Source organism: Anomaloglossus baeobatrachus, chromosome 6, assembly GCF_048569485.1.
Source record: "Anomaloglossus baeobatrachus isolate aAnoBae1 chromosome 6, aAnoBae1.hap1, whole genome shotgun sequence".
Classification (NCBI taxonomy): domain Eukaryota; kingdom Metazoa; phylum Chordata; class Amphibia; order Anura; family Aromobatidae; genus Anomaloglossus; species Anomaloglossus baeobatrachus.
Genome location: NC_134358.1, coordinates 348,306,444 through 348,325,735, shown reverse-complemented (window position 1 = coordinate 348,325,735; position 19,292 = coordinate 348,306,444). Strand labels below are relative to the sequence as shown.

Sequence of the window (19,292 nt, the reverse complement as noted above, 5' to 3'; positions counted from 1 at the left end):
GGTAACCAAGGTAAATATCGGGTTGGTTACCCGATATTTACCTTAGTTACCAAGCGCAGCATCTTCCACGCGGCGCTGGGGGCTGGTCACTGGTTGCTGGTGAGCTCACCAGCAACTTGTGTAGCGACGCTCCAGCGATCCCTGCCAGGTCAGGTTCCTGGTGGGATCGCTGGAGCGTCGCAGTGTGACATCTCACCAGCAACCTCCTAGCAACTTACCAGCGATCCCTATCGTTGTTGGGATCGCTGGTAAGTTGCTTAGTGTGACTGGACCTTAACAAATATTGTAAATGGAGAATTCTGTGTTATCTGCTCTTAGTCACTACCTTTCATTGTATTTATGTGGGTAATGATGAGACTTTTGTAAAGTCTCCTGCACAGAACAGGAAGTGTTAGCTAAAAATGACAGTCAAATTTCACTTTTCCAAAACTTTCTCAAATGGACATAACTTTTGTTTATTTTTCCATGGAAAAAGGAAAAAAACATTTACAATCACAAAATTTTGTACATACACCCCATTTGAGTCAGGGATTGTCAGACTGTTTTGAGGGGAAATTTTAACCCCGCGCTTTACAGTTATTCGCCAAAAAAACCTGCCCATTAAAGTCAATGGAGCTGGGAGCTACAGGTCATTAATAAGCAACAGAGGACATTCTTGGAATCAAACAGTTTGTCAGGTAATATGATATGGGTAGAGACAGACACCGTGACAGAGACACACAGACAGACACAGAAACAATCACACACACAGAGACACACAGACAAAAAGACACACAGAGACAGACACACACACACACACACAGACACACACACAGACACACCGAGGCATACAGAGACACACACAAAGATCGAAACACACAGAGACTGAGAAACACGCAGAGACAGAGAAACCTGCAGAGATACAGACAGACACACAGAGACACAGACACACAGACAGGCACCCAAAGAGAGACACACAGAGACAGACATACACAGAGACACAGACACACACAGAGACAGAGAAATAGAGACAGACAAAGAGAAATAGAGAAAAACAGACAGGCACACAGACACACACACAGAGACAGAAAACACAGAGACCGACAGAGACAGACAGAGACAGACAGAGAGGGAGGGAGACAATCAGAGAGGGAGACACACAGAGAGACACTTCGTTACTATCCCGGATGAGGCCGAGGACTACAGCTAGTCATTTATAAAATCTAAATGTTCATTAGCAAAATGTGAAAACCTGCAGAAGGAAGGATAGGCTTGCGGTTCCGCAGCACCAATCACTCATCGGTCTGTTGTTTAATCCCCATCCACCACTCCTGCGCGGTGTGGGATTTTTCCACCACACACAGGAGTTTCAGACTAGTCTGATGTTGTTTGCACCTGGCTGTGCTTAAGTTGGTGGTGCAGGTGTTATGCTGACCAGATGAGGAGGTGGTGGAGGAAGTGGAGTAGGAGGAGGAAGCAATTCTTGGTTATGGTAGGACATATGCCAGAATGCCTTCCGCCTCAGGGCCAGCCGCCATTACATTTACCCAGTAGGTAGCTAGGGGGTTATAACGTTCATGCCATCCTTACTGGTCCAAGTATCAGAGGTTATGTAGACCTTCCCACTGATGGGGTTGCACAGTGCACATCTGATTTGGTTTGGGATGGGAACCATGTACTGTGGGACAGCCACTGCCATAAGTTTTTTCAAATGTTAGGAATTTTGAAATGCTGTCATTCAGAAACAGGGCTCATAAGTGGGTAGGAGGGGCTTTCTCTTGCTCTCCAGTGTTTGGGGGGGATGGACAGCTGAATGCTTCCAAGGGACGGTGTTAAGATGCTTGTTGACACTGCTGGTGGTGCTGGTGCTATCACAGTCTCTTTGCAAGAAGCCAAGGAGCTCTGTTGCTCAGGAGCAGAATGAAGAGGCCAAGTCTGTAGCAGAAGGGGAAGCAGGAGAACCCTCAAATTTTTCCTAATTGTTCAGGTGTCTATTCCACTTCAGCTCGTGCTTTGTATTCAGATGCCTTGTCATGCAGGTAGTGCTCATGTTAAAACCATTTATGCCTTGCTTCAGGCTCTAATGGCATAGTGTACAAACTACTCATGTCTTATCAGCACATTGGCTGAAGAAATGCCATGCCAGGGAGTTCCTTTGAGCTGACTTTGGTGAGGTCAGTTTGTCAGCACAGTGAGCTGTAGCAGCCGATGTACTGGCTAGGAGCCAGCCCCTGTGCTTTTGCATCTTCTTACTCTTTTGCTGTGCAGCTGGGGCAGCGTGACCACCTCTACTTCCTCCGAATTGCACATATCACTCGGATGGCCTTCACTCCATGTGGGCTCTAGGACCTCATCATCTTCCACCCAATCCTCAATTCTGCTCTTCTTGCCAGTCTGCACACTGCAGAAAGCTGTAGATTTTGCCACCTGTGTTTCATGATTATCAGAGATGTGCTGTAGTGGTCCACTCATCACAAATATTTTTCCACCAATGTAGCAGAGTGAGAGCTTTTTTTTTTACGTGGCGAGCTTTTGTTTTTATGTATATGATTTGGGGTACAGGATAGGTTTTAAATGCCACGTAGTGCATTTTGTTACGGTGTTGTTGCAATCGAAAAAACAAAATTACGGCATTTAAATGTCTTTCCTCTTTAAACATTTTACTGTTTATTTTATATCTTCATAGTTTGGATTCTTTGGGATGTGGTAATACAAATTCTGAATCTTTTTTTATTTCTTACACTTCTTTATTTTTAACTGGGGAAAAAAGGGGGACAATTCAAATATGGTCTGGGTTTTTTAAATTCCTACTTTCCACTTTATTTTGTAGTACCCTTAGGGGACTTGAACCTGTGATTGTTTGATCACTTCACCTATATGCAGCGATACCAATGTATTACTTTATATAGCAAAAATCACAGTCTCCTTTGAGGGACTGCATCACGGGGAGGAGAGGGGGGGGTTCGGGTTGTGGGAATGGACACGTCCTGCGTGTACGCCGAGTTTTACCTGTGAGTATAATAACATGATTTGAAAGAGACAGCGTCACCGCTGACTCTTTGCAAATCTTGAGCATGCACTCTATTTTCGTTCTTTCAAATCAGTTCACAATGAAGATAGGTGTACATTCCCGGCTTCATTGGCATACTGCGCATGCCTGGGGAGCACATTGTGATGAAGTAATGTGCCTATGACAGACGAGCCAGAGATAATAACTGGAAGGAGAACATTTTAAGCGTGGCTGTGCTTCCAGAAAATGTGCAGTGTGCAATAAAGCCGGGAAACTTATACCTGGTATCATTGCGCACTGACCTGAAAGAACAAAAGTTGTGTGCATGCAGGAAATTTGTAAAGAGTTGGTAATGACGCCAATTATTGCACATCATGCCATCATGACCACAGGGTGTGATGACATTATTGGCAGAATCACTAGTCTGGGAAAGCCAACACCCACTTTACTACTCTGACACTATTAAGCATATTAAATAAAATTGCTTATTGCTACTCTCTGTAATCAAATAGTACCAAAGGCTTATTTGTGAGGGTATTAACACAAGAATAAGTACATGGTGGCGGTTTAGGCAGCATGAAAAACCCTCAGTTTTTCTGTAATAACTCATAGATTAGACTAAATCTTGGTCTGTGAAACATGGATTTGTGACATTAAATAACTCTAGTCTAAGTACAGATGCAATATATAGCATCATATTTGACCATCTAACCCAGTCTGTACATGATCTCATATGTAAAAGATATTGCTTTATAGACTATTACCAGTGATAAGACCTAGGCATCACAAATTTCCAACTGGAAAAGTGATGGATTGATGGAAATCACAGGTCTGATAAACATAATGATATGCAAAATGAAAAAAATAAACAATTTTTGAAACATCTTCATTTATTCAGTATTGACTATGAGTGCCACATGCAGAAATACACACACTTATATGCCTTGGCATGCTATAAATGAAATTATTAATGTTTGTATGAAGAATATTCTGCCATGATGAATGCACTTTTACATACCAATCATCAAGATCTACTGCTGGCAGCTTTCTTTGCAACTACTCATATCCCACATGCAGTCTATGGGAGACAAGTCAGGTGAGGTTGGAGGCCATGGTAGCACATTTACGCCACGCATTCTGCTCCCAGTAGTACAAGCAATATGTGGCCTGGTGTTCTCATTTTGAAACACAGTTCCAAAGACCCTGTAGAAAAATTGCGGTATGACTGATGCTACGATCCAAACATTGAAAACTTAAGCTGTGTGCCTGGAATGAAGATTAGAGGAGTCTGTTTTTCACACATTATACAATCTTATACCATAATCACAGGCAGTGGCGTACCATCAATAGAGGCAGGCCACGCCACTGCTATGGGGCCCGTGAGCTGGAGGGGCCCAGGGGCGGCTGCCAGCGGTGTCCACTCCAGCACCCTGCACCGCGCTCAGGATCCCACTTTCAAATGTATTGGCATTACAGATACAGATACAGTTGAAAGCGACGATGAGATGGAGCGCAGAGCGCAGCCTCTCATCATTGTCATCTGTGCTCCGATAGTTCAGCACATTGGTGATGTCACTAGTGAGCGCCAGTCACCACCATATTCAGCTGTGCAGAGCACAGTTAGCGGACGAATGAGGAGCAGCGGCAGGGGACTGAAGAGAGATGAATATACAGGGGTGGACTGGGACAGCAGGGTAACCCCTGGAGGGTCCCGGGGACCTCCGGGGGATACCTTGCTGTCCCAGTCCATCCCTGTATACTCACCTCTCTTCAGTCCCCCGCTGCTGCTCCTTGTTCGTCCGCTGTCTGGTGGTAGCCGCGGCCTGGGCTGGGGCAGGGGGCCCCAGGCAGCTCCACCAGCGGCTGTTCCAGGGCAGACTGTTTATGTCGGCCAGGGCTGCACTGCGCATTCAGTTGTTCGTGTGCCACCCCGGCCTTGTCCCAGTTAACAGACGCTGCCTGTGTCTGCTAACTGTGACGTCACGCTGTGCGCCCTGCACTCCTACTTCCTGCCAGAGAGGATCTGTAAGGATCTGAGCCTGCAGGCCGGACCGGAGAACAGACGGGCAAGGTAAGAACCCCACTAATAGGTGTGTGTATGTTTGTGTATGTTTTATACATCTGTTTATATGACACTTTTCTTGTATGAATGAGTATATGTCTGTGTACATGTGTGTATGTATGTATATGCCTGACTATATATTTGTGATTGTCTGTGCATATGCTTGTCTTCGTTCTGTGTGCATATATGTGCTTACGTATGTGTGTCCAAAATCAACACACCACATACAGTGTGTGCAGGTTTGTGTGTGTGTCTACGTATGTGTACATGTCTGTGCATCAGTATCCACAGCGCCCCCATATGAGAGCTATCCAGAGTATGAAGCGCCACCAGATGAATGCTGGCCAGAGTATCCACAGCGCCCCCATATGAAAGCTGGCCAGAGTATGCACAATGCCAGAGTATGCACAGCGCCCCCATATGAGAGCTGGCAAGAGTATCCACAGCGCCCCATATGAGAGCAGAGTATCCACAGTGCCCCCATATGAGAGCTGGCCTGCGTATCCACAGTGCCCCCATATGAGAGCTGGCCAGAGTATGCACAGCACCCCATATGAGAGCTGGCCAGAGTATCCACATACACATATCACATACAGTGTGTGCAGACTTGTGTCTGTGTGCATGTCTGAGTATGCACAGCACCCCCATATGAAAGCTGGCCAGAGTAATCACAGCGCTCACATATGAGAGCTGGCCAGAGTAACCACAGTGCACCCATATGAGAGCTCACCAGAGTATCCATAGCGCCCCCATATGAGAGCTGTCCAGCGTATCCACAGTGCCCCCATATGAGAGCTGGCCAAAGTATGCACAGCACCCCATATGAGAGCTGGCCAGAGTATGCACAGTACCCCATATGAGAGCTGGCCAGAGTATCCACATACACACACCACATACAGTGTGTGCAGGCTTGTGTCTGTGTGCATGTCTGTGTCTACACATGTGTGCATGTCTACATATGTATGCATGTGTTTGTGCATGTGCCTGGCTGCATTCTTGTGCGTGTCTGTATGTGTGCGTGCGTCTGTCTGATTTTGTGTGCATGTCTGTTCATGTGCGTGTCTGTGTGACTATGTGCATGTGTCTGTCAACGTGCACCTGTCTGCAGGTGTACATTTTTCTGCATGTGTGCATCTGCCTGTGTACATGTGCCTGATTGTGTGTGTGTGTGACAGCATATCTGTACATTTGTTTGTGTCTACATTTGTATTCATGCCTGTGTGTTTACGTATGTATACATATATGTGCTTGTCTTTATGACTGTATGTCTGTGTGCATTTGTATGCATGTGACTGTGTGCCTATCTGCGTGCCTGCCTGCATGCACTTGTCTGTCTTTGTATATCTGTGTGTCTATATACGTTTGCATGTCAGTGCATCTGCGTATGTGTGTCTGCCCATCTGCGTGCATGTGTCAGTGTGTGCCTGTCTGCATGTGTATGCATGTATATGGGCCCACATCTTTTAACATCGCTGCTATGCACCACGCTCTGATGTCAGCGTGCGGCCTCAGATGGGTGGAGTGGTCATTTGACAGCGCCGCATATGAAGCCGCAAGAGGACGTCGGAGGAGCGCAGGGAGGTGAGAAGAATCTTTTTGTTCCTACCTCTGTGAATGGACAGAGTAGGGGATATAGGAGCCCAGAATGGGGCAGTTTAGGGGCCTGGGATGGAGGAACATAAGGGCCCAGTATGGGGGAATATAAGGCCCTGGGATGAGAGATATTATTAATTACAGGGGTCCAGGAAGGGAGATATTATTAAAGAAAGGGAGCAAGGATGAGAGACATAATAAGGCTATGTTCACACACTGCATCTTTTACTGTGTTTTTGGTGCGTTTTTGAGGTCACAAAGATGCACCCAAATGCATGCATTTCCTTCCCCCAGCAAAGTCTATAAGATTTCTATTTTGTGGTCTACACAGTGCATCTTTTTTCGGCTGCATTTTTGAATATGCAGCCAAGATGCAGCACGTCAATTCTTTTTGCATTTTTAAGCCCTTCTAGTCAATTAGATTTGACTTAAACTGCATTGGGCAAAATGCGGCAAAAACGCATGCGTTTTTTGGGACAAAAACACTGCATCTTTGCGGTAAAAAAAAAAGATGCAGTGTGTGAACATACCCTTACTGTATGGGGCCAGAATGAGGAACATACATTATTGGTTTATGATGACAAAATAGTGGAGATACTTACTGTAGGGGCAAATTAGGGGACATTATTACTGATGAAATATAATTTAATTTTGAGGTTACAGTCTTCCATAGGGGGGGCAAAAGTCTAATGTAATGTAGAAATTGGGGGGAAAAGTGAGGAATGTGCTCTGGGAGTGATCAGCTATAGGTGACTTATTTTCTGTAGAGTTGTGTCATGGCAGGAAGAAATAATAGCGGTCAGCAACAGATGAAGAGGAAAAGTGAGGATGAATAACCTCAGTTAGAGAGGTCACTGGTAAGTCAGTGTATTACATGTACACACACACACACACACATACTATACACTGTATACAGAGCTCCTTTTTATAATGTTACTGGTGATCACTATTTGGAGGGATAGTAGGGACCAATCTATTATAAGCCATATACTGCATGGAGGGCTGTGTGGGGGTCACAGTTGGGGATCTTACTGTGTCAGGGTCACTATTTATTGCTAGGGTAGTTGAAGGGGAGTACAGTAGGGTCATCATACTGTGTGTGTGTGTGTGTGTGTGTGTGTGTGTGTGTGTGTGTGTGTGTGTGTGTGTGTGTGTGTGTGTGTGTGTTGTGTGTGTGTGTGTGTGTGTGTGTGTGTGTGTGTGTGTGGAGGGTACTGTGGAAGAATTTGCTGTGGGGGATCATACAGTGTTTGTGGGGCACTTTTGTTGCCATCATTTTTCATGGCTGCAACGAAAGGGGAATCTGGGGGCTTCAATTGAAGGAAAAAATACTTGTTAAGGGCTGTAAAGTTGTGTAATATGTGCTTCTGTGACCAGCCAATCTTTTTGGTTTTTTTTTGGGAAGGGGGGGGGGGAGGGCGGGGGGCCCAATTACAATTTCTGCTATGGGCCCCCATGATATCTATGTACGCCCCTGATCACAAAAGTTCACTCAGCGTGAGTCCCTCATGAAGGCCTCTTCACAGCATTGCCCATGTGGTCTCTAGACCAATCTCTAGCGATTAATCCCACTTTTGCTTTGTGTGCAATGATATATAAAGAGGATAGACCTACATTCCAGTCTCCATCACCTGTGTGCTCTGCATCATGATAGCCTTTGAGAATGATGTCAAGAGATCAATGGAACACTGATAGCTGGACATCTGGTTTTAATGTTGTGCAAACACCTTCTGATGATTTCTGTAAAAATTGATGTCTTAGGCTTGGTGAGTGACTTCCAATTTAACTTGCAGTACAGAATGGATCTCTCGTGCAGCCAGTAGTATAGCATTTTTCCAAAGTGTCTCAGGAGCCGTTCTCATCATGACAACTACAGGCCACATGTTGCTCTTGCTACTGTATAGTCAAATACACTTCACACTACTGTATTCTTGCACATTAAACATATTTTATTATTGTCGGTTAGACTTCATACAATTTAAAGGAGATAATTTAATGCATCAATGGAGACAATTCAATGCCTTATGCAACTATATAACAGTGTTTCAACTTTCCCGCTGTTATTTGCAAGAAAGCAGAAGTGTGAAGTGAGTTTTACTACGTGCATTAAGTTCCACCTATTCTACCAGCATTTCCGTCCAATAGAATTTAAGTGCACTCCAAATAATTCAGCTCTTGCTTCTGTGAGCAGCCTGTGTCATCTAAATGTGCTGCCATGGTTAGCAGTGTCTCAGGACTTGATTGGAAATGGCAAAGAGAATTGCCAGCAGCAGCTCTTCATGATTTGGTGCTCAAGTTCATTCAGTGTAGCAGATACTCAAACAACAAATAATAACCTCATTGAAAGCATGTTGTTAAGGCGTCTAAATGAGTGCATTTCTAAACATGACACATACTCTATGATGAAAATATCAAGATGTTTTGAAATTATTCTTTCCCTTTTTTCATCATCTGCAAATCATTAACATGTGTATTGATCTTGTAATTTCTATAATTATGTGACTTTTCATTCTTGATGATGCAGTTTCAATAGTGTATACAATAAGTAAACTATTGTAGAAAAGGGAGTATTTATGTGTTTGTTAGTTTATTTTGTACTGTAGCGATCAAAAGAGTCACAAGAGGAAATATTTACCTGCTCACAAGTTTCACGGCACATTAATTCCTTTGCTTGATAGCAGCATGATGCATCTATGGATGGAAAAAAAATATTTAAACCATCAAGTTAGTATTGAGAATATATTGAAAACTTCTACAAGGTGGTAGAGGGCAGGAGAGAAGTGATCTGACCCAATGATCAGTCAGCATAGGGTCTATGGCCTGGTGTAGTAACAGATCCCTAATGGAGCTTAGCTAAAAGGCTGAGACTTTTACACTAATTACCAATCTAATTAGTTTCCACCACTCAGCGCACCCACTATGGGTAAGTTGTCCTAGCCCCTTTGATTTACTTCCAGCATTTTTGCTTTGGCCCTGACCGACAGTATTTTACTTCCATTTATTGCATATTGGCCTTATTGAACCCATTCTTCAGGGACCGCTAGCACGATCTAGTGACTCTTTGATAGGTATCAGGGCTGTGGAGTCGGTAAGCCAAACCTTCGACTCCGACTCCTCAATTTCCCTTGCACCGACTCAGACTCCGACTCCACCTCCCACATATATTGCTTATAGTTAAGTGAAAAAATTATTGTAGTACAATGTGAACATCAGACATTTAATCATTTTTATGATACAATAATCAAGATTTTTAGATAGAAAATAAAATATATTTATTGGAATACAATTTTAGAACATGAAAAACTGTAATAAATTGTAAATATGACTCCGACTCCACCAAAATGAGCTCCGACTCCATGACTCCGACTCCACAGCCCTGGATGGTATCATAAGTATTAAAGAGAACCAATCACAAGGATTTTCATATCTAATATATAAAGTTGAATGTGTGTGTATGTATATATGTGTATGTGTATGTATATATGTGTATGTGTATGTGTATGTATATATGTGTATGTGTATGTATATGCATATGTGTGTGTGTGTATGTATATATGTGTGTGTGTGTGTGTGTGTGTGTGTGTGTGTGTGTGTGTGTGTGTGTGTGTGTGTGTGTGTGTGTATGTACAGCACAGACCAAAAGTTTAGACACACCTTCTCATTCAAAGAGTTTTCTTTATTTTCATGATTTTTAAAATTGTAGATTCACATTGAAGTCATCAAACTATGAATTAACACATGTGGAATGATATACTTAACAAAAAAGTGTGAAACAACTGAAAATATGTCTTATATTCTAGGTTCTTCAAAGTAGCCACCTTTTGCTTTAATTACGGCTTTTCACACTCTTGGCATTCTCTTGATGAGCTTCAAGAGGTAGTGTCACCGGAAATGGTCTTCCAACAGTCTTGAAGTTGTTCCCAGAGATGCTTAGCACTTGTTGGCCCTTTTGCCTTCATTCTGCGGTCCAGCTCACCCTAAACCATCTCGATTGGGTTCAGGTCTAGTGACTGTGGAGGCCAGGTCATCTGGCGCAGCACCCCATCACTCTCCTTCTTAGTCAAATAGCCCTTACACAGCCTGGAGGTGTGTTTGGGGTCATTGTCCTGTTTAAAATAAATGATGGTCCAACTAAACGCAAACCGGATAGAATAGCATGTTGCTGCAAGATACTGTGGTAGCCTTGCTGGTTCGGTATGCCTTCAATTTTGAATAAATCCCCAACAGTGTCACCAGCAAAGCACCACCACACCTCCTCCTCCATGCTTCACGGTGGGAACCAGGCATATAGAGTCCCATCCATTCACCTTTTCTGCGTCGCACAAAGACACGGTGGTTGGATCCAAAGTTCTCAAATTTGGACTCATCAGACCAAAGCAGATTTCCACTGGTCTAATGTCCATTCCTTGTGTTCTTTAGCCCAAACAAGTCTCTTCTGCTTGTTGCCTGTCCTTAGCAGTGGTTTCCTAGCAGCTATTTTACCATGAATGCCTGCTGCAAAAAGTCTCCTCTTAACAGTTGTTCTAGAGATGTGTCTGCTGCGAGAACTCTGTGTGGCATTGACCTGGTCTCTAATCTGAGCTGCTGTTAACCTGCGATTTCTGAGGCTGGTGACTCGTATAAACTTATGAGCCAGTTTCTTTGTAGCGTTTGATGGTTTTTGCCACTGCACTTGGGGACACTTTCAAAGTTATCTCAATTTTTCGGACTGACTGACCTTCATTTCTTAAAGTAATGAAGGCCACTCATTTTCTTTACTTAGCTGCTTTTTTCTTGCCATAATACAAATTCTAACAGTCTATTCAGTAGGACTATCAGCTGTGTATTCACCAGACTTCTGCACAACACAACTGATGGTCCCAACCCAATTTATAAGGCAAGAAATCCCACTTATTAAACCTGACAGGGCACACCTGTGAAGTGAAAACCATTTCCGGTGACTACCTCTTGAAGCTCATCAAGAGAATGCCAAGGGTGTGCAAAGCAGTGATCAAAGCAAAAGGTGGCTACTTTAAAGAATCTAGAATATAACACATTTTCAGTTGTTTCACACTTCAGTTGTTAAGCATTTCATTCCACATGTGTTAATTCATAGTTTTGATGCCCTCAATGTGAATCTACAATTTTCAGAGTCATAAAAATAAAGAAAACTCTTTGAACGGGGTGTGTCCAAACTTTTGGCCTGTACTGTATGTACCATATTTTTCGCTTTATAAGACGCACCTGATTATAAGACGCACCCCCAAATTTGGTTAAGGAAAAGAGAATTTTTTTTTTTAATGTTAAATGGGGTCCATCTTATAATGCCAGTGTCCGTCTAACAAATCATATAGGGTATATGTCTCTCATAGCCCCCCATCCTAAAATTAGCCCCCCTCAATCTGGAAATGGCCCCCTTATATTGAATATAGCCCCCTTGTGCTGGGACACGTCCCCTTGTGCTGCCCATGGCCCCTATAGATGGCACACCTCCCCTGTGTTTGATATGGCCCCCATACTGCTGCCCATGGCCACTATAGATGGCACATCTCCCCTGTGTTTGATATGGCCCCCATACTGCTGCCCATGGCCACTATAGATGGCACATCTCCCCTGTGTTAGATATGCCCCCCATACTGCTGCCAATAATAAAATGAAACACTCTTTCCTTACCTTCTCAGCGCTGTAATCCCTGTGTCTCCCTCCGTGGGGTTGAGCTCCTCCTCCTCCACTTCCTGGTTCTTGCTGCCGGTCATGTGATATCATCTCTGCGTGCCTTATCACAGACAGCAGCAGCAGGAGACCGGGAGATCAGCACTGGAGGTAAGTAAAGCTTTTTTTATTTTACTATGGGCAGCAGTATGGGGGCCATATCTAACATAGGGGGGGGGGGGGGATCATTTGCGATCAAAGGGAGCACAGGCAGATATAATATGCCCCGCTGCCCCAGCCCATCAGCGAGATGCGGTTTCAGCACCACGATGATGGACAGCGGCTGTGCATATTATATGAGCGGGAGCAGGAGATCTAACGCTGCCGCCCGCAGCTTTCACCTGCCCCCAGCACTGCTCCAGAGCGGACCCTGCAGTATATATTATATGTACACCCCCCCCGCATATTCGGTTTATAAGACACGCCCCCTACTTTCCCCCAAGATTTGAGGGAACAAAAGTGCGTATTATAAAGCGAAAAATACGGTATGTATGTATATATGTATGTATGACCGGGATTGGCATCTGCACCGTCGCAGCTACAGCCACAAAATTTTGCACACTCACACGTCTTGACCCCCAAGGGAGTCATAGACTTTGTTGTGAGACGAAATTTTAACCTCGCGTGTTCCAATTTACCAATCAATTTTGCCCCTATCTACATAATGGGGAAAAAGTGAAATGAAAAGTGTTGGAGGCAAACTGACAGCTGTCAGATGTGAACAAGGGGGACTTAAAGAATGAGAGCGGTGGCGCCAAAGAGTATATACCGTACAGTTGCTATGGTGGGGCCCCGACATGGGATACTCACCACACTCGGGGATATGAACACACACAAAAAAATGTGCCACACATTACCACGTGCTTGAACACATATACCACCCTCAGCACACATTTCACCACACATACACCAACCTCGCCACATAATCGCTCTAAAACACACACAAGTCTGCTATTATCCTTCAAAATTAAAAATCTGATTAATAAGCAGCCAAACTACAAGAACAACAAATGTACCATATAGGAAATATGGCAGCTGTCAGTCACATGACCTGTCTATTATGTGCATGTGTGAGCTAATATATACTGTCAGGGGGGAGGGCTTTCTGTTGCCTGGGGATTTATCAGGCTGCCAATAGCAACCAATCACAGCTCAGCTTCTATTTTGCTACAGTTAATTAATCTGAACTCTGGTTAATACAGGCAACAAAGGACATTCTCAGCATAACAAAGCTTGTGTGAGGTAATAGGATGTCAGTTACGGTGTGTTGGTGGAAAGGCTGATGTCAGTCACATTACCTTTATGTGAGAGGATATAGAAACTGTCAGTTACAGATTATTTTTACAACAATAATGCCTCATAAGAAAAGGAATTCCTTGGCACGAATGTCAGCTGATGCAAAAAGAAAAGCTATATTACGGGCTAATGAAAAATGTGAAGACCGAGAAACAAGGCTGACACACATGAGAACAACGGCTGCTTCCTCAAGAGCCAATGAACTTTCTGAGGAGAGGGATGCCAGGCTTGCAGATAAGAGAAGAGCTGCTTCCTCAAGGGCCAATGAGTCATCCCAGCAAAGAGAAGGCCAACTTGCCACTAAGAATTGCTATTTCTTCCACCAGGGCACAGGAAATGGTTGGAGATTTGAAACATGCTGCCTTTTGTTACTGTGAGGAAAGAGTTAACCTTTTTCACTGGTTAGAAAAATAATAGAAATTCATTCTCCTTTGCAAGAACAAGACCAGACTTATTTACGTAACAAACTTTGAGACCAAACTCAAGGACACAGAATGTTTTGACTTAGAAACAACAGAAAAACATCTTATTATGGGAAGAAGAAATGTTATAGACTTATGGGAATAAAAGTCATTATGTTAATTTCTCTTGCTGGGAACATGTAATGCACGCCTTTAATGAATGTAGATTAATGAATATGCATGTTGCATAGTTACGCCCTAATTAACTTTGTATAACTTTGTAATGTAAACAAAATCAATACAGTTCTATTTGGGAGCCGCACATCTCCAGGCCTTATGTGTATACAAGCGTCTGCCTGTTTTCATTGAGGCTGGAATAGCAGAGGGGAGGTTACCGGTACTCTCTCCGCATTCGGACTTCGCTGGCAACAGCTGTGACCGTTAGGTCACCCTAACATGACCAGTCACACAAACTATCAGGATCATACTAAAGTTCAGATAGGAAAAATGGATGTGGTCTGCATGTACTGCAGTGCCCTTAAATGGAAAGATGAACCGCCAGGTTTATGCTGTGCAAATGGCAAGATAAAACCTCCACCTCTCCTGTCACCACCAGATCCCCTAAAGTATGGGAAGAAGAAATGTTATAGACGGTTATGGGAATAAAAGTCATTATGTTAATTTCTCTTGCTGGGAACATGTAATCCACGCCTTTAATGAATGTAGATTAATGAATATGTATGTTGCATAGTTACGCCCTAATCAACTTTGTATAACTTTGTAATGTAAACAAAATCAATACAGTTCTATTTGGGAGCCGCACATCCCCAGGTCTTATGTGTATAACAGCGTCTGCCTGTTTTCATTGAGGCTGGAATAGCAGAGGGGAGGTTACCGGTACTCTCTCCGCATTCGGACATCGCTGGCAACAGCTGTGACCGTTAAGTCAACCTAACATTGTCTGGTGCCCGAAAAGCAGGGACCCGTGTGTCTAATCCCAGGACGCAGTAAACTCTCTTGCCATCCAGCGGAGGGGTGGACCAGACGTGGGGACCAGAAACACCTGGCCAGGTAAGAGCTGAACCTTATTCTTCTCTTTTTGCTCCCCATATCTAATCTCCTCTCTCCTCATCGTGCAAGAGGGACACTGTGAGTAAGATACTGGGTTATTGGCAGGTTTCTACTTAACTCAGAGAGCTTTTGCCAGCAGATGTTTTCTGTGCCTTGTTTGTTTCTCTGCCCCTCTGTGCTTTGTCTCCGTGTGTCTGCTCTCCTGCGTTTTGCTTCTGTGCTGTTGTCCTTGTTGGTTGTCATAGATCCCATACATCAGTGAGTGTTGAAAGGGAATAGTGTGCCTGCTCTGTCCAATGGATGTGTTATTCACTGCCCTAGTGTTAGTGGGAATAGCCCTGTTTGCCATTGCTATCGGATATAGAGTGTACCTTTGGTACAAGAAGGGTAACCCAGCGCCATTAAACATACTCAGCCCCCACTGAACAGTTAGGACACCACCTTTCAGTAGGAATACAGATAAGGAGTCAGTCTCCGGGTACTTCCAGGATAAGTGGTTCTAGACCTCACCTTAGGTAGGAACACAAATAAGGAGTTAGTCTCCGAGTACTTCCAGGATAGGTAGATCAAGTTCAAGGGTCTAAAAGCTGAAGGAGATAGACGAAGAATGGGGCAAGGAATATCAAAGGACAGATGAGCTGGATGCACCCTGCAACATCTCATTCCGTGTTATCATGGCAAAAGAACAGCCAGTCAGTCCAAGGAAGTTTTTAAGACATTTGGATTGAAGGGCAAGGATCAATTGGACCCCAACAAATAAGACAAAATAAGAGATTCTAGAGCAGGAGCAATAGCAGATAAATCATGCACTGAACTAGTCAGAACTCTTTCTGACATGGCGAAAACAGCCCACGATCAAGGCTGGATATACCATGAAGAATCAGACACATGGGAAGAAACTGGGAAGAAGGCTAATAAGGATCAGCAGCTTCCTCCGTACCTGTCAGCTACTCCTGCAACAACTCCAAAAATAGCAGGATCCCCGGAAAGGACCTGCACAAACTGTGGCCAACAAAATCCGGACTGGAGTGAAACATGCCTAGCCTGTGGAGCCCCACAGAACAAGCTATAAGCCACAGCACCAGTGCCTCTTTATCCCGTAGTGGAAAGAAGAGTCTTAAGACCACCTGTTGATCCACAAAACCCAAATGCTCCCAGAGATGCAGTTCCTCGTATGTATGAAGACTACGTACCCTGGACTCCAGCCGAGCAGATGGCTTTCCTGCAAAATGCTCCAGACCCGACTAGAAACCCAGTCAGTTTTTCACGTTACCTGAACCAAATACAGGTCTCCTACAGAAGCACTTGTTTGGACATGGAAAGTTTGTGTAGAGTTAAAATGTCTCCCGAACTGTATGCCAAACTCACTGCCCATCTGACAGGACATGTTCCAGACGAAACCCATAATGTGGAATTGGGCCAAGACTTCATGATAAGACTGAATCTTTTCTGCGCTCAGGAGCAAAGAACTAAGGGCACAATGGGACCAGTGCATCAAGGTCCTGTGGAGAATGTCAGCTCATTCTACTACAGATTGATGCAGTCATTCGCAGATGAAGGGCTGGACATACAAGCAGACGCAATACGTCGCCTGATGGTAAGATCCTTCATGGATGGAATACATGCACCTCTGGCAGAAAGACTGAAAGCGTGCTGCCCCGAATGGAGAAACATGGAAGACATAGATCTTCTAGTCAACAAAGCAAGTGGCTTAGAAACCAACGCAAAGGATAAAAGGAGCAACAAGAAAGTTGTCATAGCAGCAGTGGACGGTCAGCCAGAAGGTACAAGAAAGAAGGCACCGACCTGCTACTATTGTGGAATCAGAGGACATGTAATCAGAGACTGTAAAAAGAAAAAGAGGGACACTCAAAACCAACCCAAGAGTCAGGAGGAGAAGACTGCCTGACATGCGGCAGCACGGGACAGGGATGCCAGGGGTCCATTTATACACGTCCCCCTTCACATTGGTAACAAGGAAATAAGAGCTTTGGTGGACTCAGGAGCCTCACGCTCCGTGCTCCCCAGGAACCTGGTGCCTGAAGGCTCCATCTCATCCGAAGCTACTATAGTGTCCGGTTTTGATGGACAAGCCCAAATAATCCCAATAACCCATCCACTGAAGGTGAAACTGGGACCACACATGTTCGTGTCTAAATTCTTAGTGTCTCCCCAGGGTGGAGATGCCCTAGTGGGAGCAGATGTACTATCAGGACTACAAGCTCAGATAGTCTAAAATGAAGATGGATCTGCTATCCTGCAAATTCCAGAAGATATCCCGAAGAAGTCCTGTGCACCCTTCCAGATGATCGAAGATCAACCAGAATCTGATGTTACATGTGAAGTAAACACGGATTCAATACTTCTACAAGTTCCTGCAAAACTATGGTCCACATCAAAAACTGACCTCAGCACACTACCCGTGCCCCCTGTAAAAGTTTCAGTCAAGCCTGGAATTACACCACCACAGCTGAGACAAAATCCTCTCAATACTCAACAGGAAGCTGCCCTGGATTACCAAATAAAAGAACTACTGAAGTCGGGAGCCCTCAGAACTACTAAGTCTCCGTACAACACTCCGCTGTTTCCTGTTAAGAAGAGACAAGTGAAAAAAGGTGACTCAGTCGCATACCGGATGGTACACGATTTGAGGGCAATAAACTCAATACTGGAGCCCGTCACCCCTGTTGTACCAAATCCACATACACTGCTCACACAGGTGCCGGCTACATCCACCCATTACACAGTCATAGACCTTGCTAATGCTTTTTTCTCAGTACCACTGGACCCAGCATGCCAAGATTTCTTTACATTCACGAACAAGCAAAACCAATATACATGGACAAGACTGCCTCAAGGAATGCAGCATTCCCCTACGCTATATACTCAGGCTATGAGCAGTGTCCTTCAAGGCTGGCAGCCCCCAGACCACTGTGTTCTCCTCCAGTACGTGGATGATTTACTACTGTGCTGCCCGAGCGAAGAAAAATGTAAAACTGCTTCAATAAGTCTTCTTACCTTTCTGGCAGAAGTAGGATGCAAAGCAAGCAGAGATAAATTACAATTCTGCAAAACGAGGGTCACTTTCCTGGGTCATTGCCTTTCTGCGGGACAAAAACATCTCAGCCCGGACCGACAAGAAGTGATCAGACAAGCAAGCATTCCTAGGAATCTCAAGCAACTCAGAGGATTTTTTAGGATTGATCTCATTCTGCAGACAATGGATTCCCAATGCGTCACTACTCATGCAACCGCTGTATGATTGCACGAAGAATGTTGCTTTTTCTCTTACAGGAGAAGCTCGACAAAGCTTTCAAAAGCTTAAGGAACTAGTGATTGATGCACCTGCTCTGGCACTACCAAACTATGATCTCACCTTCTATCTGTTCGTAGCAGAGCTTCAAGGATTTGCCGTAGGAGTACTCACCCAGAAGACGGACAATCATCACAATCGGGTACTACTCCTCTCAACTTGACAACGTCACCAAAGCAGCACCAACTTGTGTCTGTGCTGTTACAGCAGTTTCAAACATACAGCAGAAAGCATCTGAAATCTCACTCGATTTCCAGACTACCATCCTTACAAGCCATGACATCTATGCTGTTCTCAATCAAGTGCAGCTGAAACATCTCTCCATGGCAAGACAAGTCAGACTTCATTGCACGCTGTGGCTACCCCCAAACATCTCATTTGCTCGAGTAACCAGTCTAAACCTTGCTGATCTGCTGATCTTCACAAGTTTAGAAGGGGGGACAGAGGAAGAGAGTGCACCATTTGATCAGGATTGTCAGGAACTCATCGAACATGAGGCAAAGCCCCTGCACAATATTCATGCAACACCGCTTACAAATCCAGACTTTGAACTTTTTGTGGATGGAAGCAGATATGCCGATGAAACAGGCAAGTTCCACACCGGATTTGCGGTAGTAAATCTATATGCAGTCTTAATCAAACAACCGCTACCTCCGCGCATATCTGCCCAAGAAGCGGAACTTCTCGCCCTCATCTGGGCAATTGAGTTTCTGGAAGAACGAACAGCGAACATCTACACGGACTCCGCCTATGCACACGGCATTGTGCACGATTTTGGCACTATCTGGCAGACTAGAGGATTCCTCACAGCAACAGGAAATCCCATCAGGCATGGAGCCTCAGTGAAGAAACTAATGGAAGTAGCCTTGATACCAA

At 44.4% G+C, this 19,292-nt stretch overlaps 1 protein-coding gene across 12 annotated transcripts in view; it reads right to left on the bottom strand.

The window, feature by feature from the left end:
- The window catches only part of RECK (reversion inducing cysteine rich protein with kazal motifs), a 1,668,523-nt gene that overhangs the window by 1,587,062 nt on the left and 62,169 nt on the right, over nucleotides 1-19,292 (bottom strand). For all 12 annotated transcript variants that reach the window (XR_012724346.1, XR_012724347.1, XM_075314993.1 and 9 more), the window contains exon 2: nucleotides 9,280-9,335. Coding sequence is in view for 10 of the 12 variants with exons in the window: in XM_075314993.1 (XP_075171108.1) it covers nucleotides 9,280-9,335 (56 nt within the window). In the remaining 2 variants the exon portion in view is untranslated. The remainder of the gene's footprint in view (nucleotides 1-9,279; nucleotides 9,336-19,292) is intronic.